The sequence below is a fragment of the Ceratotherium simum genome, chromosome 5, assembly GCF_057802395.1.
Source record: "Ceratotherium simum simum isolate JZ-2026a chromosome 5, ASM5780239v1, whole genome shotgun sequence".
In the NCBI taxonomy this organism is placed as follows: Eukaryota; Metazoa; Chordata; class Mammalia; order Perissodactyla; family Rhinocerotidae; genus Ceratotherium; species Ceratotherium simum.
This window is the reverse complement of record NC_141904.1, coordinates 22,380,469-22,407,554: the sequence shown is the minus strand read 5'-3', so window position 1 is coordinate 22,407,554 and position 27,086 is coordinate 22,380,469. Positions and strand designations below refer to the sequence as shown.

The 27,086-nt window shown below is 39.6% G+C and overlaps 1 protein-coding gene across 7 annotated transcripts in view; it reads left to right on the top strand.

The window, feature by feature from the left end:
* The first annotated feature begins 1,024 nt into the window (after window positions 1–1,024).
* ANKRD28 (ankyrin repeat domain 28) overlaps window positions 1,025–27,086 on the top strand; it is a 184,874-nt gene continuing 158,812 nt past the window's right edge. For 5 of the 7 annotated variants that reach the window (XM_014789767.2, XM_014789756.2, XM_014789763.2 and 2 more), the window contains exon 1: window positions 1,025–1,400. Coding sequence is in view for 1 of the 7 variants with exons in the window: in XM_014789756.2 (XP_014645242.1) it covers window positions 1,374–1,400 (27 nt within the window). In the remaining 6 variants the exon portion in view is untranslated. Of the gene's footprint in view, window positions 1,401–2,234; window positions 2,302–27,086 lie in introns of those variants that run through there. The other 2 variants (XM_087430586.1, XM_087430583.1) reach the window with 1 other exon arrangement.

The following is a 27,086-nucleotide window of genomic DNA, read 5'->3' as shown; positions in this document are numbered from 1 at the left end:
AAGGATGCTATTTATTGGAAATCCAGCAAGTCTTTTTTTTTTTTTTTTAATTGATTTCTCTCGAGTGGGAGGCCAGATGCGAAAGAAGAAAGGAAAAAAAAATATGCAAGCCTCGGAGGAGAATTTTGCAGAGAAGAACCACAGCCTTGCTTCGGATTGAGACTGCGGGCCGAGAAAAGCTCGGGCGTCCACAACCTGTTTGGCTGCAAAGATGCCGCCTTTCCGCCCCGAGCGCCAGCATCGGCCCCCTCCCCCACGGCTGCTGCCCCCGGAGGGCTGCAACCCCCAAACTTCAGCTCTCACACCCTTCGGTGCCTCCTCCAACCTACCCAAGTCCAGAGGAGCGTGTGCCGGGGAAGGGCACTCATTTTTCTACGACGTGCAAAACCCGGCCAGTTCACGCTCCCCCTCTCCGCCTTCCTTTGGCCCTGCCCGCCATCCCCGGGAGGGCAGCAGCCTCCGGGTGACCACCTCTCACCCCATTCCCTTGGCTCCTTCATCCTTCTCAAGCCCAGGGGCGCATTCTCACTCTCCCTCCACGTGCGAGGCCGGTTCGCCCCTCTCCCCTCGCCGCTCCCAGGAAGGCAGCGGCCCCCAGGTGCCCATCTCTGTCGCCCCTTCCGGCCCCTCACCCCGTTCCTTCATCCTTCCCTGGCTTTGGGGAGCGTCTGCACGCTACCGCCACGTGCGAGCTGGGGACAACTGCTCCCCTCTTCCCGGTACCCACCACCTCCACCCCCGGGCTCCGCCCACCGCGCCCAGGGCGCGCGCCGGGGAGCACCTGGCCGCCCCTCCCCCGGCTCTGGCCCCTCCCGACTCCTCCGCCCCCCGCGCGCCGCGGCTCCGCGCCCACCCCTCGCAGCTTCCTCCTCCCCGCCCCCTCCTCTCCGGGGGGCGGGGGGCCCGCGGACGAGCGCGGCGGCGTGGCCAATGGGCGCTCGGCTTACTCTGGCCTCTCCCCCGCGCGGCCGCCAATCGTGGCGGGCGGTGGTGGTAATATTGTGGAGTGGAGTTTGGATGCCGCCGCTGCCGCGGGCTGGAACAGCGCGACCGCGGGGGCTGCCAGGGTGTTTCGGGAAGGGGGCGTGAGGAGGCGGCGGCGGTGCGGCGGTGGCGGCGACAGCGCGTGGAGGCAGCCGAAGGAAAGAGAGAAAGAAAGGAAGGAAGAGGGCGGGGAGTCCTCAGAGGAGGAGGCGGGACCGGCCGGGCTCCTCACCTCTCGGTAGCGGCGGGGGGCGGCCCGAGAGGCGGCGGCGCCGCCCCCCGCCCGCGGACTTCTCAGCGCAGGCGGCCGCCGACCCGCCGGCCCCGGGCAGCGGCCGAGGCTACAGGGGCGGGAGCTGTGGGCCGGGGCGGCGGCGGAGGCGACCGCCATGGCGTTCCTCAAACTCCGTGACCAGGTAGGTGAGGGGCGGCGGGGAGGGATCGCGCCGAGCAGGGAGGACGGGAAGGAGGGCGGGCGGGCCAGCGGTGTGGGCCGCCTGGGCGCCCGCTCGGCGGGGCGGGTGCGAGGGAGGCGGGGTGACTCTCCCGGGACGGGCGCGGGGCGGCCGGGCCGGGGGCCGCCGGCGAGCCGCCTGTCAGCGCAGCCCCAGCCGGGTGAAGCCCACGTGCCGCCGGGGGGCTCGCCGCCGCCTCCGGCCGCCGCGGCGAGAGGGGCGGGTCCCGCGCTCGCCGCCTGGGCGTCCGCGGCCGCCGCGCTGCCGGGTCTGCGCCTCCGCTCTCCTGCCAGGTGAGGCTCGGGCCTAACAGGTGGCTTCCCGCTGCCGAGCCGGGAGCGGGGCTGGCGGCCGTGACCTCGGGTCACGACCTTGCACGCCTCTGCTTCGCCGGATAGTTGGAGGCACGCTCTCTCTAGGTTCACGGCGGTGGATTCTGTTTAGGGACTAGTTATTCAGCGTGCAAGTTCCCAGACTTGACGTTTGTGCACCATTTTGGTTACTTTTTTTGACTTAGGAAGAGCTGGTCAAAGAATACCTGAAGTGCCGCAGAGAGTCGTGACTCTTCTTGGATTGAAAAAATACTGTGTGTTCAGAAACGAAGTCGCACCTATAGCAGAATGATTTGTAAACCTGAAAACATGGGAAGATGAGTAACAAGGCTTTCAGGCACTGCAGAGGGTTCCAAACATTTGTGTCTCTCCTTGAAGGAAAAGGGAGATTAACGTGTGAAATTTACCGAATTTCAGTAGACTTCTCAGTGCTGAGAATTTATTTTTGCCATTTTTTTTTTTCTGAACAGAGGATACTGAACAGATTTGAAAGGAAAGGAACGTGTGTCCACTGGGAAACTATTCCGAAAGTGAGCACCCCTTTTGCAAAAGCAATGGGGAAAACTTGAGATGTATTTTTTGATGTTGTCTTTTAGTGAATTGTGTACCTTAAATTCTGAATCTAAGTAGTATCGTGAATTCTCATTTCATAAGAGAGTTTTGTTGTGTATCATTTGGTATCCGGAAGGTTTTAGCTGGTGTTAACGTCATCAGGACATGATACTTTGAAAAACACTACTGTTTAGTCAGGTTTATACATTGTATTTCAAATTTTAGAACTGCATTGCCCATTATGATAGCCCCTAGCCACATGTGGCAACTTAATTAAAATTAGATTAAAAAATTCAGTTCCTGCTAGTCACATTTCAAGTGCTCAGTAGCCACATGTGGCTATTAACTGTGGTAATGGACAGCACAGAAACAGAACATTTATATCAGAAAGTTCTATGGGACAGCACTGTTAATAACAGTTAAAGCAGAAACCAATTCCTGCTAATTCCTCTACAGTTAACTCGATGTTGTACTCTTAATGGTGTGAAACTCAAGATCTAAGTTCTCCACTAATCTTTACCAATCTAATGGCACTTTGTGCTTCCGTAAGTTATAATTGAGGTAACGATTGATGTTTGTTTTGTTTCTTGTACTACACTTTTGAAAAAGTTATTTTTGCAACTTGGATCATTGAGTGCGTTAGGTATTTGGTGAACTTTTAGGAGAGCATCCCTTTTTATTCACCATCAGGTTTAAACAGGATTGTGTTTTCATTCGGACATAAAATCCAACTGCACCTTTGCATTTGTGTGTTTAGGAATTGCAATTATGAAGCAATTGGGATGCTACTCCAGTTTTATATAGTATCTATTCATACTCAGTGGTAGTGATGATAATGTAAAATGTCACCTGTAAACTTGAGGCTACTTAGACAAGTTAATGAGGTGGCATGGCTCAGAGTGAGGAAAGAACATTGAGGTTTACCTCTAAACTACTAATTGGCTCATCTGGTCCCTCTTTTGGGAGACTGAGAAATGAGTTTGTTTTTTGCCTAGTTTAAAGGGAATAACTGCCTTTAGAAGTCATCTTATATGTTGATATTTTATTAGCTATTAGAAATGATGGTAAAAATGAAATGGAATGCAAATACTATTTTAACCTTGCCTATCTACAGGAAAAGCAGTTCAGCTAGATGAATTATTTTATTTGGAGGAAAGGAGAAGATCTGGATAAGTACACAGAATTCTAAAGCTGGAAGTTACTTGACATAGCATTTAGCTCAAACCTCATTTACACTTGAGATAGGAAGTAGTAGAATCTACTTTTCTATGTTATTTCCATATTCACCTTGTATTTTGTTTTCTTCTAGCTTTGTAGATACCATCTAATATGTAGAAGCTATAGTGGATAGGGGTTTTTCTTTGTGCGCGTAAGCATCAGGGGGTTCTAGATGGTTTAAACATAAAATCAGTGATAAAATATAAAGCAAATTTGTTTTCATATGCAATCAATAAGCTGAATAAGACAGCTTTCTCTCATTTTGTGCCAACACCTTATATGGGGGTGAGAAGTTACTACTGTACTGCTTTCTATTAGTAGATGAAAAGTTTTAATTGTAAATGAAATGAAAATTTGTTTTCTGTTTGTAGGATTAGAAACATGAACTTTTCCCTTGATGTTTTTCACCTTAAAGTGTTTATACATGGGGGCCGGCCTGGTGGCGCAAGTGGTTAAGTGTGCGTGCTCCGCTGCGTCGGCCCGGGGTTCGCTGGTGTAGATCCCAGGCGCGCACCGACACACTGCTTGGCAAGCCATGCTGTGGCGGCGTCCCGTGTAAGGTGGAGGAAGATGGGCACGGATGTTAGCCCAGGGCCAGTCTTCCTCAGCAAAAAAAGAGGAGGATTGGCAGATGTTAGCACAGGGCTGATCTTCCTCACACACACACACGTGTTTATACAGCATAAATCTGTAACAGTTGCAGGGTTTTATTCAGCAGGTGTCACTGTCAGGATCTTATCTTCGCAGTTAGTAAAATGTAATCATACGTCATTGTGTTTAAAATTTTTTAATTTTATTTTCCAGCTTTATTGAGATATTATTGGCATATATGTAAGGTGTACAACATGATGATTTGATACGTGTATATATTGCCAAATGATTACCACAATTAGGTTAGTTAACACCTCTATCCCCTCACGTAATTAATTACCTTTGTGTGTGTGTGGAGGTAACATTTAAGATCTACTTACTTAACTTTCAAGTATATATATAATACAAAATTGATAATTATAGTCACCATGCTGTACATTTGATCCCCAGAACTTATTCATCTTATAGCTGGAAATCTGTACCCTCTGATCAATTACATTACATTTTAATTTATCAGCAGTGATTCATAGTATACCCCAATAAGAAAGGTAGACAGTCTCTGTTTAGATCAAGAATAACAGCTCACAACTGGGAGGCTTAAATGGCGACTGACACTTGGCTTCAGTATCTAGAAGGCCATAGGGAGTGATGGGAGATCATGGCAAATAGGAGCAGGTATCTTAGTTGCTGCTCAGGTCTGGGCCATTGTTGCTGTGCAGGTGTGCCTAGTATTTTTAGAACTCCAGTATTTTTTAGGAAGCCAGAAATCCAGATTCTTACAAAAAATCTCTCTTTTTATAAATGTTGGCAAGTCGATAGTTACCATTGATAAAAATTGAAAGTTGTGGCTTTAAAAAAGGACTAGTAGGGAACCAGTTTGTAACTGCTAGTTTAGATCAACTTGAGAAAACAAACTACAAAATAAGATTCCCCAAAAAACAATTTTCTTTGAGATAAAATAGCCAAAATGGTCATAACCTTTAAAAAATTGAGATATAATTTCAATACCATAAAATACCATAAAATTCACCCTTGTAAAGTGTACAATTCAGTAGTTTTTAATATATTCACAAAGTTGTGCCACCATTACCACTATCTAATTCCAGAACATTTTCATCACTCCCAAAAGCCATTAGCAGTCACTCCCTATTTTCCCCTCCCCCCAGCAGCCACTAATCTACTTTGTCTCCATGAGTTTGCCTATTCTAGATATTTCATATAAATAGGATCGTATAATATGTGGCCTTTTAGGTCTGATTTCTTTCACTTAGCATAAGATTTTTAAGGTTCATCCATGTTGGAGCATGAATCAATTGGTCATAAACTTTTCTATCATGTTTTAAGAGTTTCTAAGAAAAAAAGTTCCTATACTTTCATGCCATTTTACTGCCTTCTGTAGTGTGCATGTGTATAATCTGGGATGTTGTTTGTTTCTATTTTCTGAGTTTGTTTTATAACTGGAGTTAAACTTTGTTTGCAGGATAATAGCTTTTACATTTGGATTATTTTTGTATAGAGGCCATCTTTTTTCTCCATTCTGGGTTAATGGTCATTAGGTACAGATCCTTGGTATGTTGAAGGTTGTTTTTTTTTTTAACAGGGTTGGCATATATCAGTGAGTAGGTATTGGATGGATGAGAATAACTTAACCACTATTTTGGATAGTTAGAAAGTTCTCAATTTATCAAGTGTCCACTAAAGGCAGAGCATTATTTGACCTTTCAGTAGAAAAAAAATAGGTGATCCATGGAAAATCTTATAATTGGGGGTACAGAATGTATGAAATGCCCAAAGAACACGAATGCCCGGATATTCAAGTATTCTGTATCGAGTGTCCCCTTGCTTTGTGTTGGAGACTGTGGGGGACACAAAGGTATAGTAGCTACCGTCTCTGCCCTTAAGAATCTTATTGGCTAGAAAAGAAGAAAAGACACATAAATGCACAGTGTCTGAGATACTTCACTTGAAAAGATTTAGAGAAGTTGAAGAAAACCATGGAGCATATTATTTGGAAATGTAACTAACATATAATTCAAAACTAAGTGTGTCTTATGTTTCCTGATTGTTTTGGATACCTTTTATAATACAGTGTAGAACATGGAGAGCTCCATAAGAGATGCAGAAAACATGTTTCAGAATTCAGAAAAGATCAGATGATCTGATTGTAGGCAGAGAGAAACCATCATGGCAAGGGAGGTATTTTAGGTTCACAGGAAGGATTTATTGAAAACAAACAGTTATGCAGGAAAGCAACAAGAGGGAACTGCGAAACCAAGCCCGAAAAAGAGGATGGTCTCTCTGTGTTGCAGTAGTGAGGAGATAGTCCTGATTGGTATGTGTAGTTGAAAAGCCGGGAGGAGACAGTTTAGCTAAATTAACAGTGACTATATTATGAAGTACTTTGATTGGTAGGTGATGGGAAGTCATAGCTGGGCTTTCTTAACCTAGGGTCTGTGAAGGGCTTCAGGAGAAAAATGTGTATATGTACTTTTCTCAAGAGGATTCATAACTTTTATTAGATCAGAGCCTCTGAAGGGCTCATGACACCCAAAAGTTAAATAACCACTACATTATAGATTTAAGAAGAGTAGATTACAAAAGACAGATGGGAACACTGAAGACCAGTTAGGTGGCTACTGCTGTAATTCAGAACATATGTAAAACATTTTAGTACAAACTGAGCACATTAAGTACTAAGCAACAGTTTGAATGGTAATGAGAACATCTTCAAAGGATCCTCATAGCTATGTGAATGGCTCACTTATGTGTACAATTGAGAGTGTCTTATATTCATATGACAATTGATAATTTTTTTGTTGCATAGTCCCACTAGGGTAAATCAAACATGAAAATGCAATTAAATGTTGGTTATGGTGGTAAAAATAAAGAGCAGATAATCTAAATAGATTTGAGTTGCATTAGGTTTTTCAGCATATTATCTTATTTCCTTTTTATTTTTCTAGTCTAATGTAAAATTTATAGTTAGTGAATACACTGTACTTGAACTAGAGTGAGATGCCCCTGGAAAATATTCTGTGCCTGGAGAAAATAGTTTAGGATTAAGTCTTTTTCTTCTGGATAACGTATCCTATGGACGGTTCACATCAAACCAATCACACAGTAATACTTCTAATTTAAAGCAAAAATTAATAAATCTCCAGTTACTTAAGCCAGTAATGTTTTAAAGTGTTATAGTACATTGTACACAAGGATTAAAGTCCTCAAGTACTTTAGGTTTATTTTCCACTCCTATTCCCCAATCTCAGGTCTTAGTTATACTATTTGGTGATTCATCCATCTTCCTTATGTGATACTGATTAGTATTCTTCTGTGTGTATACCAGTTGGTATACAAAGCAAAGTCTGGATAGAATTACCTCTCTTACAGCTTTAGTGAGAAGTTCACTTTTGCCTAGTAAATTTAAGTTCAGATTCTTAATTGGTGATGGTTTACTCATTTAAATTTATTTATTATAAATTTAAAGGTATACCTTTTCTACTTTTAAGGATTTAAGGCCACAGTTAATATTAAAACGTGCAGCACAGGCCAGTTAAAATATTTAAAAGGGGAAATTAGGAAGCAGTTGTTTCTGAAACAGATTATTTGTTCCAGAAGCCTAGAATGAGAGTTATTACGGTTGCGCACTATGTTTAACTTTATTTCCTGTTACCTAAGGTACCAAAAAGACCCCACAAACTTTATATCTTGTAATAGGAGGTATAAATTAGTCTGGAGAGGCAGCCTTTTCTCTTGCATCAATTTCTGGATTAAAAAGTTTGATAGCTCTTTCTTTTTTAAACAGCTTTACTGAGATATAATTCACACACCAATTTAAATTGTACAGTTCAATGATTTTTAGTATATTCACAGAGCTGTATAAGTATCACCAGGATCGATTTAGAACATTTTATCACACCAAAAAGAAATTTCTTACCCCTGAACTTGTCACTTCCCCAAACCCCCATCCTCATCAGCCCTAGACAACTACTAATCTATTTTCTGTCTCTATGTATTTTCATATTTCACTTAACATGTTTTCAAGGCTTATCCATATTGTAGCATGTATCAGTGTTTTTATTGCTGAATAATATTCCATTTTTTCATATACCACATTTTATTTAGCCACTCAACGGTTGATGGACATTTGGGTTATTTCCACTTTTTGGCGAGTATGAATAATGCTGCTATGAACATTTGTATATAAGTTTTTGATGGACATAAGTTCTCATTTCTCTTGAATATACACTTAGGAGTGAACCAGCTGGGTCATATGGTAGCTCTGTATTTAGTCTTAAGGAACTGCCAGTCTGTTTTCCAGAGTGGCTGCACCATTTTGCATTTTCACCAGCAGTGTATGAGGGTTCCAATTTCTCCACAATAACAGTTATTATTGTCTTCTTTCATATATGTTATATATATGTATGTATATACACACACACACATATAATAGCCATCCTAGTGTGTGTGAAGTGGTATCTCCTTATGGTTTGATTTGCATTTGCCTGATGGCTAATGATGTTGAGCCTCTTTTCATCAGATCCTTTGCCCATTTTTTTTTTTTTAAACTCATACATGAAGTGTTCGCATTATTCATAATACCCAAAATGTGGAACCAGCCAAATGTCCACCAAATGTTGAATACGGTACATCAAAACAATCAATCAGTAACCCCCCAGATGATTCTATCATACAGGCAAGGTTGAGAAGCTCAGGGTGAGGGGTTGAATCTGCCCAAAGGAATCCCCTCATGAACACGGCCTCCTTTGGCTGCTCTGGGGGCCGGCGGCCTCTTCTTGATTTCCTAGTTTGAGGCCAGACTCATGAGAGGCAGCCAGCCCCCAGATGCGCCAGCTGGAATGAATGCATGCTTCTCACCACCGCATCCCCAGCACCTGGCAACTCCTGGCGTACAGTCAGACAGGAACAGGGACCCAATCAGGCCTTTGCTTCATCTGCAGTGTTCTCTCGCTGTAATGAAGGTGGATGACTGCAGCTGAGGAACAGCTTTGGGTCACAAGCCTGAGCCTGTTCACTTTCCATCTCTGAGGGTGGACGCACACGTGGCATTTTTCTGATGGGCACAGATTCCTGTGCTCTTCTCTGGCAATTCAGCTGGCACCACCCTACCAGAGCGACAGCAAGACCAAGTCTCTCCGCTCCTCATGCCTTTGCCCATTTTTTAATCGAGCTATTTGTCTTTTTATTATTGAGTTTTAGGAGTTCTTTATATATTTTAAATACAAGTCTATTATCAGATATATGATTTGCAAAAATTTTCTCCCATTCTGTAGTTTGTCTTTCTGCTTTCATGGTGGAACTCTTTGAAGCATAAAAACTTTTAATTATGAAGTCCGGTTTATCATCGACTCCTAGGGGTTTGACTAGGGGGCCTAGGTGGATAGGGCATGCAAGAAGAGAAGTTGGTTTGAGGGTAAGATGAATTCAGTTCTGGATATATTGAGGTCTTAGCAGGATATTTAAACGGAGAAGTGTTGTTATAGTAGGCAGTTAAATGTGAGGCTGGGCTCAGAGAAAAGCATTTTCAGCGGTAATTGAAGTGAATGAGATCACTCAAGGAATGAGAAGAACTCATGGCCAAGGAGAGTATAATGGAGACTATGGAATGAGTTGGAAAGTGAGCCATGCGAGACTGCTGTCTCGGGCGAAAGGAGGGAAGAATTCCCCAAGTTGCATCTGTATTCCCTTAGGCACAAAGGCTTAATTTTTTCATCACCTTTTAGCTTTCTTTTTATCCAGTGCATTGTTTTAAAGTTTTTCATGGTAATGTTTTTCCTATTTGCTCCAAGCTCTTTACTTTCTTAGCCAGTAATTCTTAGTTTGGGCATATGTCAGAATCACTTGGCCAGCCTAATACAGGTTCTTGGGGTCCTGTTAGACCTGCTGAATGAGGATCACCTGGGGTAATGCCCCAGAATCTGTATTTTAAAACCTCTTGTGGTAAAGACTGGCTTGCTTTACACCAAGCTTGTTTCCTTTTCTCTCGGATCCCAACTAACTTATATTTACCAGCCCCTCTTGCATTTGCTGATGACCGTATGATTGAGATCTAGCCATATAGAAAATGAAGCAGAAGTGTTGAATGTTTCCTCAGCCCTGCAAATACAAACCTCCCTTGAACAATCCTCTTTTCTCCACCTCCTGGCTGGGTGTTGTCTGCCAGAGCAACTTTGGAAATGATGGATCAAAGAGGGCTGAACTTCTGTCAGCCTGGGTCATCTCCAGCCTCTTCACACCTCCAGCTGATCATTAACATGGATTTTTGGACTTCAAGTAAACATGAAATAAAAATAAACTTATGTTATGCCACAGTTTTGGGATTTATGTGTTATAACATCCACTGTTAGTTTAATCAATATAACTTCTTAGATTATTATCCAAATTCTGATTTGGGCATCATTGTTCTTGGTTTGTACTATTTTGTATTTTTAAACTCATTTATATGGTAAGTTAATCTTCAACTGTTGACTTCTAGAACTTATGTAGTATATAAATACTGTGTTTTCTTTATAATAATTTCCATGGAAATGGTTATACTTAATATGCTGATTATTTTGTTAGAGAAACATTTGTATGCCTACTACCTGTTGGTCCTTGATACTGGGGATGCTAGTATGGGATAAGATGGAATTAGATAAGGGCAATTATCTTACATGTGCTTTGAGAGCATCAAGGGAGAAATGGCTAATTGAACCCAATGGTAGAGTTGGGGGTCCTTTAAGTTTATTTTAATGGGATTTTATTAACCCATGTTTCTCTTATATTATTTTTCTCTCTCATCCTTAGTAGACAAGAGCCATACATAGCCTGTATAAAATATCCTTTTAGAGGAGCAAAAACTACAGGTACATTTTTGGTAGATTTGTGTTACATGGGAGTATTTCCTTTGAGTGTATATTTTTTCTTAATCTCTACCACCAAGAAAGAATGGAATACTGTATTTAGGAGAACTGCAAATCTTAGTCTTGGTGCAGATTATATTGTTAAACTTTTCCTGCAGTTAACTAAATTTTTTTTTTTTTTTTTAAAGAAATATCCTATTGATTGCATTTCCTTTTCCCCTTTTCCTTTTGAGGGAACTTTCAAATTGGAAATAGTGAAAGTCAGAAAGCAACTACTTGCTATCTTTAGTATTTATTGTATTCTTATTAGTGTAAATTAATTAGGATAAAATCAGATAATTCAAACAGGACTTTGAAAGATTTTGTGTGTGTGTGTGTGTGTGTGTGTGTGTGTGTGTGTGTATGTAGATGGGTAAACAGGAGGCTTCCATATTGGATAGTTCTCTGAATGGTGAGAGGTTTCCCTCACTTTTTGAAAGCTTACATGCTAGGTTGTGTGTAGTTCCAGAATGTCAGACTGGGTCATGCCAAGAGTGAGAAGACTGTCCCTGGGAGAACTATAAACAGCGGGGCAAGTGACAACCGCATTCTGGAGAAATGGGATTAGTTGGTCTTGAGGGTTAACAACAGTTGGCTTTTAAGGGATGTAAAAGCAAACTGCAGCATCAGGGGTGAGCAATGGAGTTGAAACCAGGAGAATAGATGAGAAGGGCAAGTGTAGTATTAGTCAGGTAGGTTCGGTAAGTGCCCTAATCCAAGGTAGAGGCAGGTAGTTAGAAACTAGCATATCTGTGAGAGCTTGAATGATTCAAATAGAGATGTCTGGAATCAAGAGACTTCAATACATGAGGACACAGGGCTGTAACCTTTCAAACATTCTCATTTGTTACTGTAGCAGGGACAATGAGAGGGAACCTGGTAGGAGTATTTCCCAATTTAGAAGCTAGTCAAGAGGTGTAAATGAAAAATGGTATAGATGTACTGTAGAAATGTTCTGGAAGATTGTGTACATGTTAAATAATGATTAAGCCACTCATTTAACAATGAGTGACCTTGCTATTTTAGAGAAACCTGTTGTGAATTATTTTAAATACAGTCTCTCAATGAAACAAATTATTTTTCAGCTTATCTTCTATCATAAGGCTGAATTTCTATATATCACCTTCACTTAAATTTAGGTGTACTGACTGCTTAACTAGTACAGTGATTAATAATACATAGATTATTTTGCATGTCCTGGTGCATTATTGGTTTTAGAACCTCCTGTGTTTTGGCTATTGAATTATTGCTTTTGAAATCTCACTAATCCACCTGTTTGTATTTTCTTTTCCTTACTAGCAGTGTTCCACCTTCTAAGGCTTCCAGATTCTATTATAAAGTCAAATGAACTTGGCTCACCTTCTAGTTTCTTCAGTATCTCGGAGCCACAGTTTTGTTGGTCTGTTTTTTTTTTTTTTTGGTGAGGAAGATTGGCCCTGAGCTAACATCTGTTGCCAGTCGTCTTCTTTTTGCTTGAGGAAGATTGTTGCTAAGTTAATGTCTGTACCAGTCTTCCTTTATTTTGTATGTGGGACGCCACCACGCTCTGGCTTGATCAGTGGTGTGTAGGTCCACGCCTGGGATCTGAACCCACAAACCCAGGCCAAAGTGGAGTGCGTGAACTTAACCACTACACTACTGGGCTGGTCCCTCGGAGCCAGAGTTTTGAACTTGGAATTTCTTTTCTCTGACCACAGCTTCTTTCATTGTTGGTGTCGCCCACTTCTTCACCCACAGTGAACCAGAGTTTTGATGTATTGGAACCTAGTTCACCTAGTCTGCTAGGTTCAGTTTGGCCACAGACTGACCTTAGAAGCCTTGAACTCCTGATTTGAGCAGTATTGATTAAAGTTTTGTTTTCTGAAGTGTGGGACAGCTTTTACTACTAGCGTGTTTCTTGAGATTTTATGTGAGTGACTGTCTGCTTTAATTACCACATGTTGACTGACACTTCCTTGCTTCTAAGCCCAGACTTGAGCATGGCCTGGTATCCTGCTTCATTCTCACTTTCCTCTGGCCTATTTGGGAGTCTCCCAGCTCACTGCATTGCAACTTTTCATATTAACCATTCTGTAGGTTTATTCTTCATTTTGTCTCCTTCAGTACCCAGCCCTCCTCCAACTATCACCCCATCCGTACCCATCTTTCAGCTTTCATTTCTGCTTTTCCACCTCAGCCTCTTTTCTTTTAGTCCTTTTGGCCCAACCTCTTGAACCTCAACTCCTAACTTATACACTGAGACCTTCAGTCTCTTCTCCTTCATCTTAGTCTTCTGCCTCTTGCAACTTGTCCATTCTTTCCATTCCCATCCCCTTATCAGGCTGTACCCTTTTCTCAGCAAGCCTTGTTTCTCAGTGGGAGCTTTGCCTGCACTTCCTCCCCTTGGTGCTGTTATGTCAGTCTTGTATCCTCATCCTCTACCTTTTCTACTCCTGTCCTTAGTCCCAATATTACCCTCTCGGGTTGTAGCTCCATTCTTTTCTGTGGCTTTGTCAGGCAAGAGAAGCCTTAATGACTTAAAGAAAAATGTTAAGTAAAAAATAGTGGATGTTATACATGGATGTGGCAAACGATGACAGTCTTAATTGAATGTCTGAAATGATAGAGCACATGCTTTTAATTCTGGCTCATTCATTTATCACTTCTGTGACCGTGGACAAGTTATTTCACTTAAGTTTGAGTTTCCTCACCTAGAGAAGGAAGGTATATTCTGTGTCCCAGAATTGTTGAATTAAATGTGTGTGTGTAAAACCTCAGGCACAGAGTTGGCACTTGTTAAATGGTAGCTACTATTGTATAGAAAAGGACTTTGATTTGGGAGATTTGGGCAGCTCTGCCTCTTTCTTATTGTGTGACCTTGGGCAAAGAACTAAATCTGAGCCTCAGTTTGTTTTTTTAACATCTTCATTGATAAATAATTTGCATACCACAAAATCTACCCACTTAAAATATACAATTCTATGGGTTATTTTAGTAAATTTACAGGGTGGTACAACCATCACCACAATCTAATTTTGGAACAGTTTTATCACCTCGAAAAGAAGCCCTGTACCCATTAGCAGTCACTCCTCTTCCTCCTAACCTCCCCTCCCCTCCCTCAGCCTTAGGCAACCACTAATTTACTTTCTGTCTCTATGCATTTGCCTATTCTGGACACTTCATATAAATGGAATCGTATAGTATGTGGTCTTTTGTGACTGGCTTTTTTTACTTATAAAGTTTTCAAAGTTCACTCATATTGTAGCATGTATTAGAACTTCATTTATTGTCAGAAAATATTACATTTTATGGATATACCACATTTGGTTTATCCATTCATCACATGATAGATATCGGATTGTTTCCACTTTCTGAATATTTTTAATCTGTAAAATGGGCATGGCAATATCTTCATTGGATTGTGAGAATGTTGATGAAGTGTCTAGTATATAGTAGTTGCTCAGTAAATGATCACTTACCCAAACAATTTAAACTCCTATATACCCTTGACTTTCTCAGTCAACGTGTAGATTACTTCTACTGCGTGTATTCTCTGTTTCAGCTCTGCCACCACTGAAAATTGGTGAAGAAAGTAATGAAACCAAGCTGAGTATACTGTAGTTTTCTGATGTCGAACTTCAGTTGCACCTTTCTGGCTATTTAACAATCCTTATCATATCTTTTTTATATCCATTAATCTTTAATTTCTGCCTTTCTCCATTTTAACATGTAATTGTATCTCCTAATTTACTGAGAAAAGAGAAGTCTACCTATCCATCTAAGCTTTCTTGTTGATCCCCTTCCTTATTGCAAATCATTTATTTCTACACTTTGCTTTCTGCCTCTAATCTTTTTTTTTCTTACTTTGACTCAGAGGCATAAATATGCGTTTTTCTTTCTCACACTATTCTTCTACTATACTCCTAATCATATCCTCATCTGAGATTTGGCTGTATTATTTCTTATTTTTATTTTTTCTTCTTTTTGCATTTCTCTTCCTGCTCCCACATGTTGTTATATATTGGTGTCTAGATGGACACTACCTCTTAATCAAGATTCTAATACTCAGATTGGGTAAAACCAGGTAAGCAACACTCACCACAGAATTCAACATTAACAAGCCTGTTTCTCTTTAGGTAAGCCATATATTACAATATAACTTTTAAAATATTGCTTACTTCACATCAGTGTAAAGCAGTGAATCAAGGTCATTTGAGTTGCATTTCTTTGATTAAAATAGTGAAAACATTTTCCTTTTCCATTGTCATTTGTTAAGGCTAAGTATATAATATTTTTTTAAAAAATATTTTTTTTTCACGTATCCTTTTATTATCCCTGGAAACAAATCTGACCCACCGTTAAGGTAACTTTTCTCTCTGAACCACATTGATTCTAAAATGTGCTGAATTTGTATAGCTTTCATTGGTTCCACATTCCTATGTGGCTAACCAACCACCCTGTCAGAAAATGCTTTTTACCCAATTCAGCTCTCTTCATCTAAAATTCAGTCGTTTTCTGTTGTGTTGTCTATGAGGAAGATCCTGTATAGCTGATCAACCTTTCAAGATGAATTTAGGGAGCTGGTGATTGATTAGACCAGTGGCTCCTTTTTTTTTTTTTTTTTTTTGACAGTTTATTGAGGTATAATTTACATACCATAAAATAAACCTGTTTTAAGAGTACAATTCAGCTATTTTGGTAAATTTAAAGAGTTGGGCACCCATCACCACAATCCAGTTTTAGAACATTTCCATCACCCAAAAAATGATACCATTGGAAAACCTCAGTTCTCCTCCTGTGTGTTTCTCCTTTATTCTCACACTGCTACCACGCTCACCACACTTCTGACACCGGATGGGTATCCTACAATTCACCTCAATTCTGAATCTACCTACCTGGAGATAGCGTCAGATCCCGGAGGTTAAGGGCTTAGTCCTGCAAAACTGTACACCCCCCGCCCCCACCCCGCTGCCAGGTTATCACCTGAGCTTCAGACTGACCAGCTATAAATCGAAGGTTCCAGATTAATTTGCTAGAGTGGCTCACAGAACCCAGAGAAACATTTTACTTACTAGATTACTGGTTTGTTATCAAAGGATATAATTCAGGAACAGCCAGATGGAAGAGATGCATAGGGCAAGGTATGTGAGAAGGGGCACAGAGCTTCCATGTTCTCTGGGTATGGCACTCTCCCCGAGTCTCCACGTGTTCATCAACCCGGAAGCTCTCCAAACCTCATCCTTTTGGGTTTTTATGGAAGCCTCATTACATAGATGTGATTGATTAAATCATTGGCTGTTGGCGATTGGGCTCAATCTCCAGCCTCTCTCCCTTCCCTGAGGGGCGTGGGGTGGGACTGAAAGTTCCAGCCTTCTGATCACAGGTTGGTTCTCCTGGCAACCAGGCCCCATCCTCAGTGGTCAGCAAAAGCAAGTTCATTAACGTAACAAAAGACACCTTTATTGCTCTCTTCACAGGAAATTCCAAGGGTTTTAGGAGCTCTGTGCCAGGAAGAGAGACGAAGACCAAATGTATATTTCTTATTAAAAATCACAATATCACAGTACCTCATCCCCGTTTCGCAGTCACTCCTGATCCCACCTTCAGCCTCAAGCAACCACTGATTAATGATCTGCCTCTATAAATTTACCTTTTCTGGACATTTCATAGAAATGGAATCATATAATACGTGATCTTTTCGTCTGGCATTTTTCATTAGTATAAATGTTTTTGAGGTTCATTCATGTCGTAACGTGAATTAATTCTTCGTTGCTGAACAGTATTCCATTGTATGGATATACGACATTTTGTTTATCCATTCACCAGTTGATAGAAATTTGAATTGTTTACTAGTTTTGGCAATTATGAATAATACTGCTGTGAATATTCATATATAAATCTTCGTGTAGACGTGTTTTAATTTCTCTTGGGAAGATTCACGGGAGTGGGATTGCGGGGTCGTTTGATAAGTTTAATGTTTGAAAAATAGCTGAACTATAATCCGTATTGTTTGTTGCTGGATTTGGCTTGCTAATACTTTGTTGAGGATTTTTATATCTTTGTTCTTGTGATGTCTTTGTCTGGCTTTGGTCTGAGGGTAATGTTGGCCTCATAGAATGAATTGGGAAGTATTCTCTCGTTTCTAGAAGAGTTTGTGAAGGATTATTATTATTTCTTCTTTAAACGTTTGGTAGAATTCATCACTGAAGCTGTGTGGGCCAGGACTTTTCTTTGTGGTAAGCTTTTAAATTACTAATTCAGTTTCTTTGCTTGTTGTAGGTCTATTCAGGTTTTCTATTTCCTCTTGAGTCAATTTCAGTAATTTGTATCTCTCAGGGAATTTGTTTATTTTGTCTAAATTGTCTAACTTGTTGGCATAAAGTTTTCATAGTATTCCCTTATACAGTCATCTGCTGCATAATGACATTTTGGTCAATGTCTGACTACGTATACAATGGTGGTCCCATAAGACTAGTACCACATAGCCTGTACCATATATACGTAGATGTGCAGTAGGATATACCATCTAGATTTGTGTAAGTATACTCTATAATATTCGCACAATGATGAAATCGCCCAACAGTGCATTTCTCAGAACGGATCCCCGTTGTTAAGTGGCATATGTCTGTAATCCATTTAATTTCTCTAGGGTGATTAGTGGTATACCCCTTTGCATTCCTGATTTTGGTAATTTGTCCTCATTCTTTTTTTCCTGGTCGGTCTAGTTAAAGGTTTGTCAATTTTGTTGGTCTTTTCAAAGAACCAAATTTGGTTTTATTGATTTTTCACTATTTTTTTCTCTTTTCTATGGTATTGATTTCCCCTCTATAATTTCTTTCCTTCTCCTTGCTTTGGGTTTATTTTGCTTTTGTGTGTGTGTGTGTGTGTGAGGAAGATCAACCCTGAGCTAACATACATGCCAATCCTCTTTTTGCTGAGGAAGACTGGCCCTGGGCTAACATCTGTGCCCATCTTCCTCCACTTTATATGGGACACTGCCACAGCATGGCCTGACAAGCCGTGACATTGGTGCACACCCAGGATCTGAACCCGGGCCGCCAGCAGCGGAGCGCGTGCACTTAACTGCTACGCCACTGGGCCAACCCCCTGTTTTGCTTTTTTTCCCTAATTTCTTAAGATGGAAGCTTACCTGAGGTCTTTCTTCTCTAACATTGATGTGTACAGCTATAAATTTGCCTTTAGGTACTGTGTTAACTGTCCTATACATTTTGATATATATATATTTATTCATATTTATAATCTTTTATATCAACCAACATATTTACCATATCCCATACTCTGTTTTTTTCTTGTGGATTCAAGTTACCATCTAATGTCATTTCCTTCAGTATAGCTTCATTCCCTCCTCTCTTTTTTGTGCTATTATTGTCATATATATTACATCTTTATATGTTATAAGCCTAACAATATAATTTTATAATTATTTTATGCAGTTACCTTTTAAATCAAGAGAAGAAAAGAGTAAAAAATATATTTATACTTTTATTTTATATTGTCGTTTTTCGTTTACTTATAATGACCTTTGCCAGTGTTCTTTATTTCTTCATAGGGATTCCAGTTACTATCTGCTGTCACTTCCTTTCATCCTGAAGAACTGCCTTTAGTATTTGATTCTCATCTATAGCTCCTGAAGAATACATGTTAGAGTTAGTGAGCCCCCTCCCATCTCCTCAATTGGGGATCATATATGCCTTATGATCTTATACATGCTATTAAGTTGAGTGAGGATTGAGAAGAGATGGCAGGAGATAAGGCTGGGGGAAGTATGTTGGGGCCAATTCCTGGAGTAACTTGTGTTCTGAGTTATGAGACTTGAACCTTACAGCTGTGGGGAGCAACCATGGAAGATTTTATATAGAGTTTTGTCATCAGATTTGCGCTTCCAGGAAAGGATTTTCTAAGACTGGGTTCTGAATGCTTGTTTAGAGATGGCAGTGACAAACCACAGACTCGAAGAGGAAGGTGAATTTGCCTTTTTCTCTGGAATTCCTTCTTTGTTCTTTTGGGCGATTAAAAGCTGTTTATATCCAAGCAGCTACTTCATTGCAGACATAAAATATTTACAGATTTGTGATAGACTGATATATAGTTTGTACAGTAGGAACCATGGGAGCCATCAGTGAAGTTTGTGAAACAACAATTTGAGAACTACTGTTACAGGATGGACAAGATTGCTTATGGTTGGTCTATATGGAATGAAGTGTGTATTGAAACATTAGATAAACATCTTCTAGCATCTGACCTTTTTCCCCCCCTAATTCTTAAAGACTGGGTGTATATGAACGGTACTTTTTAGTAGTTTTGATATGACAGAGAAGTGTTTGATCTTTTTCTTATTTGACACTCAACTTAAACTATAGAAAAGATATATAAGAGGTTTTGATTTTGCTTCTTAGGAAAAATTGAAGAGCAAAAGATGTACATATTTCAGGTTTTTGCTGCCAGTTCTTCGTAGAAGTATAAAATGAAAGGAAAAAAATCCCCTCCCCCAGTCGTGCCAGATTCTGTTGTAAACAATCCTTGTGATTGTCTGCTTGTCAATGGATGTTTTTTCCTTTGAGTAACTTCTACAGGAGATGATCTTGTTTCTGGACTACTCTCCCTTGCCTTTAGGAGTGCAGGAGCTCTTCTTTCCTTATTCATAAAAATCTTTAAACTCTACCATTTTCAGGAGTTTAACATAATATTTTCATTGAACTAATGGAAGTTAGAATTACAACTGTGAGAGAATTTACCTAATTAGTCTTGAGCTTAAAATTTCCCAAGGAGTAAGGGCCACAGTTTTGGCCAGCACCAAACACATAGAAGGAATTTAGGCATATAATTGTGTCACAGGCTTTCTAAATACTAGCATGCAAAATAACATTTTCACCTACCACATTCAGTACTTTGATAATATCTCTACTGATATTGGTGAGAATGCAAGAAATTGGTCCCATTATACTATTGTATTTCCCTAGAGCACTATCTGAAGTAATTCTGTTTATTTGTCTACGTGTTTATGGTCTGTCTCCCTCTACTGGAATATGAGATCAAAGAGGGCAGGGACCGTGTCTGTTATTTACTACTGTATCCCTATCACCTAAAATAATGCTTTGCATATAGTGGACATTCAAGTAATTGTTGGATGAATAATGAATTCTGCTTAGGTCTATCTGAGATGGGACCCTGGTACCTATATTTTTTACAAAAGCATCTCAGGTTATTTGGATGTGCACTTCCAAGGTTGGGAAACACTGGCCTATCTTCCTTCTCTGATGTGCAGTAATGTGCATCAAGTACAGAAGATATATATGCATCCTTCCTGAAAGATCATTATTACATGTTTCCTCCACTCCTGAAATTGGTAACCTGACTGAGACTTCTAGAAGGAAGAGTTTAGTTCAGTACTGTTTTTCAAGTATTGTTTGTAGGTAAGACTCAGAATGGACAATTGCTTTCCATGATCAAATAATTAAATTTAGGAAAGGTGAGAAGATAGAGCTAAAATGGAATTTATTCCTTTTTTTTTTTGTAACAACAGCAACAGAAAGGGCATGTCAGGCTTCCTAGATGATTTTCCTCCAAAAGAGTTATTCTCAGTGACAGGAGGCAGGGAGTATTTTGCAATGACTGAAAGAGAGCTCAAAAAGATAATACCATTTACAATTGCATCAAAAAGAATAAAATACCTAGGAATAAATCTTACCAAGGAGGTGAAGGACCTATACAATGAGAACTACAAGACATTATTGAGGGAAATCCATGATGACATAAAGAAATGGAAAGATATCCCATGCACGTGGATTGGAAGAATAAACATAGTTAAAATGTCTATATTACCTAAAGCAATCTACAGATTCAATGCAATCCCAATCAGAATCCCAATGACATTCTTCACAGAAATAGAAAAAAGAATACTCAAATTTATATGGGGCAACAAAAGACCCCGAATAGCTAAAGAAATCCTAAAGAAAAAGAACAAAGCAGGAGGCATCACAATTCCTGACTTCAAAACATACTACAAAGCAATAGTAATCAAAACAGCATGGTACTGGTACAAAAACACACACACAGATCAATGGAACAGAATTGAAAGCCCAGAAATAAAACCACACATATACGGACAGCTAATTTTCGACAAAGGTGCTAAGAACATGCAATGGAGAAAGGAAAGTCTCTTCAATAAATGGTGTTGGGAAAACTGGACAGCCACATGCAAAAGAATGAAAGTGGACCATGTGCTATCGCCATTCACAAAAATTAACTCAAAATGGATCAAAGACCTGAAGGTGAGACCTGAAACTATAAAACTCATAGAAGAAAATATAGGCAACACACTATTTGACATTGGTTTTAAAGGAATCCTTTCGGATGACATGCCTACTCAGACTGGGGAAACTAAAGAAAAAATAAACAAGTGGGACTTTATCAGATTAAAGAGCTTTTATAAGACAAATGAAACCAGAATCAAGATGAACAAACAACCAACCAGCTGGGAGAGAATATTTGCAAAACATACATCTGACAAGGGGTTGATCTCCATAATATATAAAGAACTCACACAATTGAACAACAAAAAAACAAATAACCCGATCAAAAAATGGGCAGAGGAAATGAACAGACACTTCTCCAAGGAAGATATACAGATGGCCAATAGGCACATGAAAAGATGCTCAACATCACTAATCATCAGGGAAATGCAAATCAAAACAACACTAAGATACCACCTCACGCCTGTTAGAATGGCTATAATCACCAAGACAAAAAACAACAAATGTTGGAGAGGATGTGGAGAAACAGGAACCCTCATACACAGCTGGTGGGAATGCAAATTGGTGCAGCCTCTATGGAAAACGGTATGGAGATTCCTCAAAGAATTAAAAATAGGGATGCCCTATGATCCAGCCATCCCACTACTGGGAATCTATCCAACGCACCTGAAATCAACAATCCAAAGAGGCTTATGCACCCCTATGTTCGTTGCAGCATTATTCACCATAGCCAAGAAGTGGAAGCAACCTAAGTGTCCCTTGACTGACGATTGGATTAAGAAAATGTGGTATATATATACAATGGAATACTACTCAGCCATAAAAAAAGACAAAATCGTCCCATTTGCAACAACATGGATGGGCCTGGAGCGTATTATGTTAAGTGAAATAAGCCAGAAAGAGAAAGACAAACACTGTATGATCTCACTCATATGTGGAATATAAACCAACACATGGACAGAGAAAACTGGACTGTAGTTACCAAGGCAGTGGGGGTGAAGGGAGTCATATATGTGGTGATGGACAAACAAAAATGTACAACCCAAAATTTCACAATGTTAGAAACCATTAAAACATCAATAAAAAAAAAAAGAGTTATTCTCAGTGACAGGAGGCAGGGAGTATTTTGCAATGACTGGGGACATTTTTGATTGTTATAACTGGGGAAAGGGAAAGGATACCACAGTCACACACCACATAATGATGTTTCGGTCAGTGATAGATCACATATCGGATGGTGGTCCCGTAAGATTAGTACCATATAAGCGAGGTCTGTAGTAGGCTATACCATCTAAGTTTGTATAAGTACACTGTATGATGTTCGCACAATGACGAAACCGCCTAACCACACGTTTCTCAGAACATATCCATATCATTAAGTGACGCATGACTGTATTGGCATCTGTTGGGTAGAGGCCAGAGATGCTGCTACACATCCTACAGTGAACAGGACATCTATCCCCAACAAAGAATCATCTGCTCTAAAATATCAATATTGTGGAGGTTGAGAAACTGCTTTAAACAAGCAGCTTGGAGAAAGCATTGGTAGTTGATTTGGAATTTGGCAGTTATGGATCCATGGAGCCTGCATGTGTGCACACAGACACACACACACACACACACACCATTTTTTGGCCCTGAACAAAACTGAATATCTTGTGTAGAGAAACTTATAGGTGGGGAATTGGCTTTAATATACTCAGGAGTTGGATTATAACTAACTTTGCACAGCTCGGGAGGTCCTCAAGACCTCTCTCAGGTTCAGTAATTTGCTAGAAGGACTCAAAGAACTCAGCAAACCTTTTGTATTCATGGTTATGGTTTATTACACTGAAAGGATACAGATAAAAACCAGCAATGGGAAAAGGCACATAGAGTAAGGTCCAGGAGAGTTCCAGGTATGAACTCTCAGTTGTCCTCTCCCAGTGGAGTTGTGTGGACAGTGCTTATTTCTCCTGGCAACAATGTATGACAACCTGCATGGAGTATTGCCCACCAGGGAGCCCATCTGAACCTTGGTGTCCAAGGTTTTTATTGGGTGTCAGTCACATACGTTTGGCTGGCTACCCCTGAGGCTGATTTTAGTCTCAAGCGCCTCCAGAGATCAAGCTGATACTGCATGGCCCAAAGCCCTCACCCTAAATCACCTTATTAAACTATCTGTTGTGGCCCAAGGTCCCTAGGTAAACAAAGACTCTTTTGTCAAACAGGACATTCCAGGAGCTTAGAGGTTACCTCCTAGGAGCTGAGTAAAGGCCAAACCTTTCTTTGCCAAGGTTAATCCTTTACTGAACACTTTGGGCCTGCTGTTTTTTCTTTCTTTGGAAATGACAGCTATCCGAGTGATTCTTAGAGGCTAGTTTAGGATGTTCTGTTATTGAATTTAGGATCAGTAGTTTATAGTATCTTAGAGACTTGGTACATATAAACCAATAGTTCTCAAGGTGTGCTCCATGAACCTGGGAGTCCCTGAGGTCAAAACTGTTCTCATAATAACAATAAAATGTTATATGCTCTTTTTACTTGGCTGACCTTCGCACTAATTACACAAAAGTAATGGTGAGTAAAACTGTTGATATCTTATTAGGAATCACAGCAGTGGCACCAAACTGTCTAGTAGTGTGTGTTCTTTACCTCTGTGCACTGCTGGTTTTTTTTTTTTTAAAAAAAGACCTATTTCCTTAAGACTTTTTAAATATAAATTAATTTTATTAATCTTGACCCTGAGCATCTGTATGATAAAATGGGTATGTGCTGCACAGGAAAAGCACTTATGTGATGGAATTGCTAGCTGAACTAGGCATCTTTTTCATTGAGTACCTTTTTACTGGAAAGACCAAGTAACAAACTATGGTTATCCGTACTTGGATGTTTGGCAGACAGTTTTTTGAAAAGGAACAAAGTGAACTTGTTGCTTCAAGTAAAGCAGCTATCAATATTTGTTACTATTGATAAAATTTGAGCTTTCCAGAAAAAATTAGATTTTGAGAAAATCTGTATTGTCCACCTTGAGCATGGCAGCTTCACAGTACTTAAAAGACTTTTCTGATAATATTGGTAGTGATATTAATAAAGGTGACTTTTTAAATTTTGTATATAATGAAATGTGTCAGTAGTTGGAAGACCTTAATAACTTGAACCAGCATTTTCCAAATGACTGATTCATGATGTTATAAAGTCACTCATGGGTAAAAGATACATTCAAAGTACATGGATTTCAGTGTGAAAAAGAATGAAAAGTTCGTTGTCAAGTTTCATATTTCACATTGCAACTAATGTTTAAGAGATACCATTAGTCAAGTTTTGATGTAGTATCAAAGAAGAATATCCACAATTATCTGAAAAGGCTTTTTAAATGTGCTGCTGTTTTCTATCTAGTTATGAGTAGAGATTTTCTTTATGTACTTGAACCAGGATAACTTAGATTGAATGCAGAAGTGGCTGTGAGACTCCAGCTGTCTTCTAAGCCAGACATGAAAGAGATTTATAAAAATGTAAAACAGTACTGCTCTTTTCATTAATTTTTTAAAAAATTATTTTCATAAAGTTATTTATATTGATAAGTAACATACATTAAGTGAATTAAAAATAAATAGTTCAATAATTTCTCAGTTTTAATTTTGAATACAGTAGACATCAGCATAAATAACTCCCATGAACAAAAACTCTTTTGGAGTCTTCAGTTCTTCAATAATTTAAAAGTGTGAAGGGGTCCTGAGACCAACATTTTTTTGAACAGATTGGCTTCCTGTGGTTGGTCTCTCAGATATTGTTGAACCTGTTCATGTCTCTTGTTGGAATAGGTACCCTAGGCTAGAAGATTTAATTCCTTGGTCTTTGATGGAAAGTTATGGCTTTATATTTCAAACTGAGTGTGTGTATATATATATATATATATATATATATTTTTTTTTTTTTTTTTTTGTGAGGAGGACTAGCCCTGAGCTAACATCCAATGCCAATCCTCCTCTTTTTTGCTGAGGAAGACTGGCCCTGGGCTAACATCCATGCCCATCTTCCTCTACTTTATATGGGACGCTGCCACAGCATGGCCTAACAAGCGGTGCGTCGGTGCGCACCCGGGATCCGAACCGGCGAACCCCGGGCCGCCGCAGCAGAACGTGCGCACTTAACCGCCTGCGCCACCGGGCTGGCCCCAAACTGAGTATATTTTTAATGTATAAAATAGCAAAATTCATGATGGTTAAATTTTGACTTCATATGGCTAAAAAAAGCGTTATTTGTAGATCACATGAGTGGAGAGTTATATCTGGAAGAATGACAAAAAGAATTACAGGAAATGCTAAATAAATTATCTTCTAAAGGTTACACTAGGCAAATAATTGTGAAAAAGCATTATCTTATGAGAGTCTTAGAGAAATAAGATGAGATTTAGGAAACACCTTAAGTGTAAGATTTCATACTCTTAAAAAGGGGATATGATAGGAGCATTTTAAATATTGACACACTATAGCTTTATCTAACCATAAAGAAATAATAGGTTTCTTTTTTCTGTAAACACTGAAAATAAGCTCTGTAAGTTTGAGTGAATTATTGGTAGGTTACTATGGAAGTAATTTCAGGCAACATTTAGGAAAACCTTACTGAAGGTGATTTAGAAGAAAAGAGATTTTCCACAGATGTTTTCTTATCTATATAAAATTAATCAGGATTACCTTGATTTAGAGTCCTGGTCTTGGTTAAACCTTTGTAAAGGGTAAGTTGAGCTTGTGGTTAGGTAAGGCTTTGAGAAATATCTGTGAAGTCAATGAACAAGTACAGTGTGGTGTGCAAAGCTGTGGAAGATCCAGAAGAAATCAGGAAGGAAAATTTGTCAGGAGTTGAGTTAAAAACTTAAAGGCAGTGATTTTTCCCCCTAAATATTAATATGTTTGTAAATATAATTTTTTATGTGTAGTACTTTAATCCATGGGAAACATATAACTCTTTAATCCATGGGAAGCATGAATCACTGCATAGTGGGGATTAAGAACCAGAATATTAGGAAAAGACCATAATTTGTTTTTTCTCAAGTGCTAGTACAAATAATACTTAGCATTGATATTTGTATACTTAGGATGTTGTCACTAGTTAAATGTGAGGAAGTTCTGTCTTTAAAAACTTACCTTGAAAAAAGATTTTTTCTAATCACCAATATACTTTTTTTTTTTTTTTTTGGTGAGGAAGATTGGCCCTGAGCTAACATCCCTTGCCAATCTTCCTCTTTTTGCTGAGGAAGATTAGCCCTGAGCTAACATTCGTGCCCATCTTCCTCTATTTTGTGTATGGGATGCTGCCACAGCGTGGCTTGGTGAGTGGTGCGTAGGTCTGTGCCCAGGATTCGAACCCACGGACCCCGGGCCACCGAAGCAGAGCGCACAAACTTAACCACTACGCCACTGGACCAGCCCCTCATCAATGTACTTTTTTGAAACATTTAAGTAGATATAGTTATCTTTTTAAATTCCATGTTAATTTTTTTTCTTGTTAACTCTGCTTTCCTTATTTTAGATCAAATGATTTATACTTACTTTCCTATTCTATCTTCAATGACATGAAATATTTATGGGCATACCTCTTCATAAATGTTTTTTTGTGTGCCATAGAATCCATCAGAATTCTGTTTACCTCAAGTGTTAAAAAAATTTCTCATCTTAAACTTAATCAAAGAAAAATATATATTATCCTAAATTCTAAATTATTCATTTGTGTAAAACCAAGAAGTTATTTTTCTATTAGTTTTTTTATTGTGGTAAAATATACATACATAAAATTTATCATTTTAACCATTTTGAGGCGTAC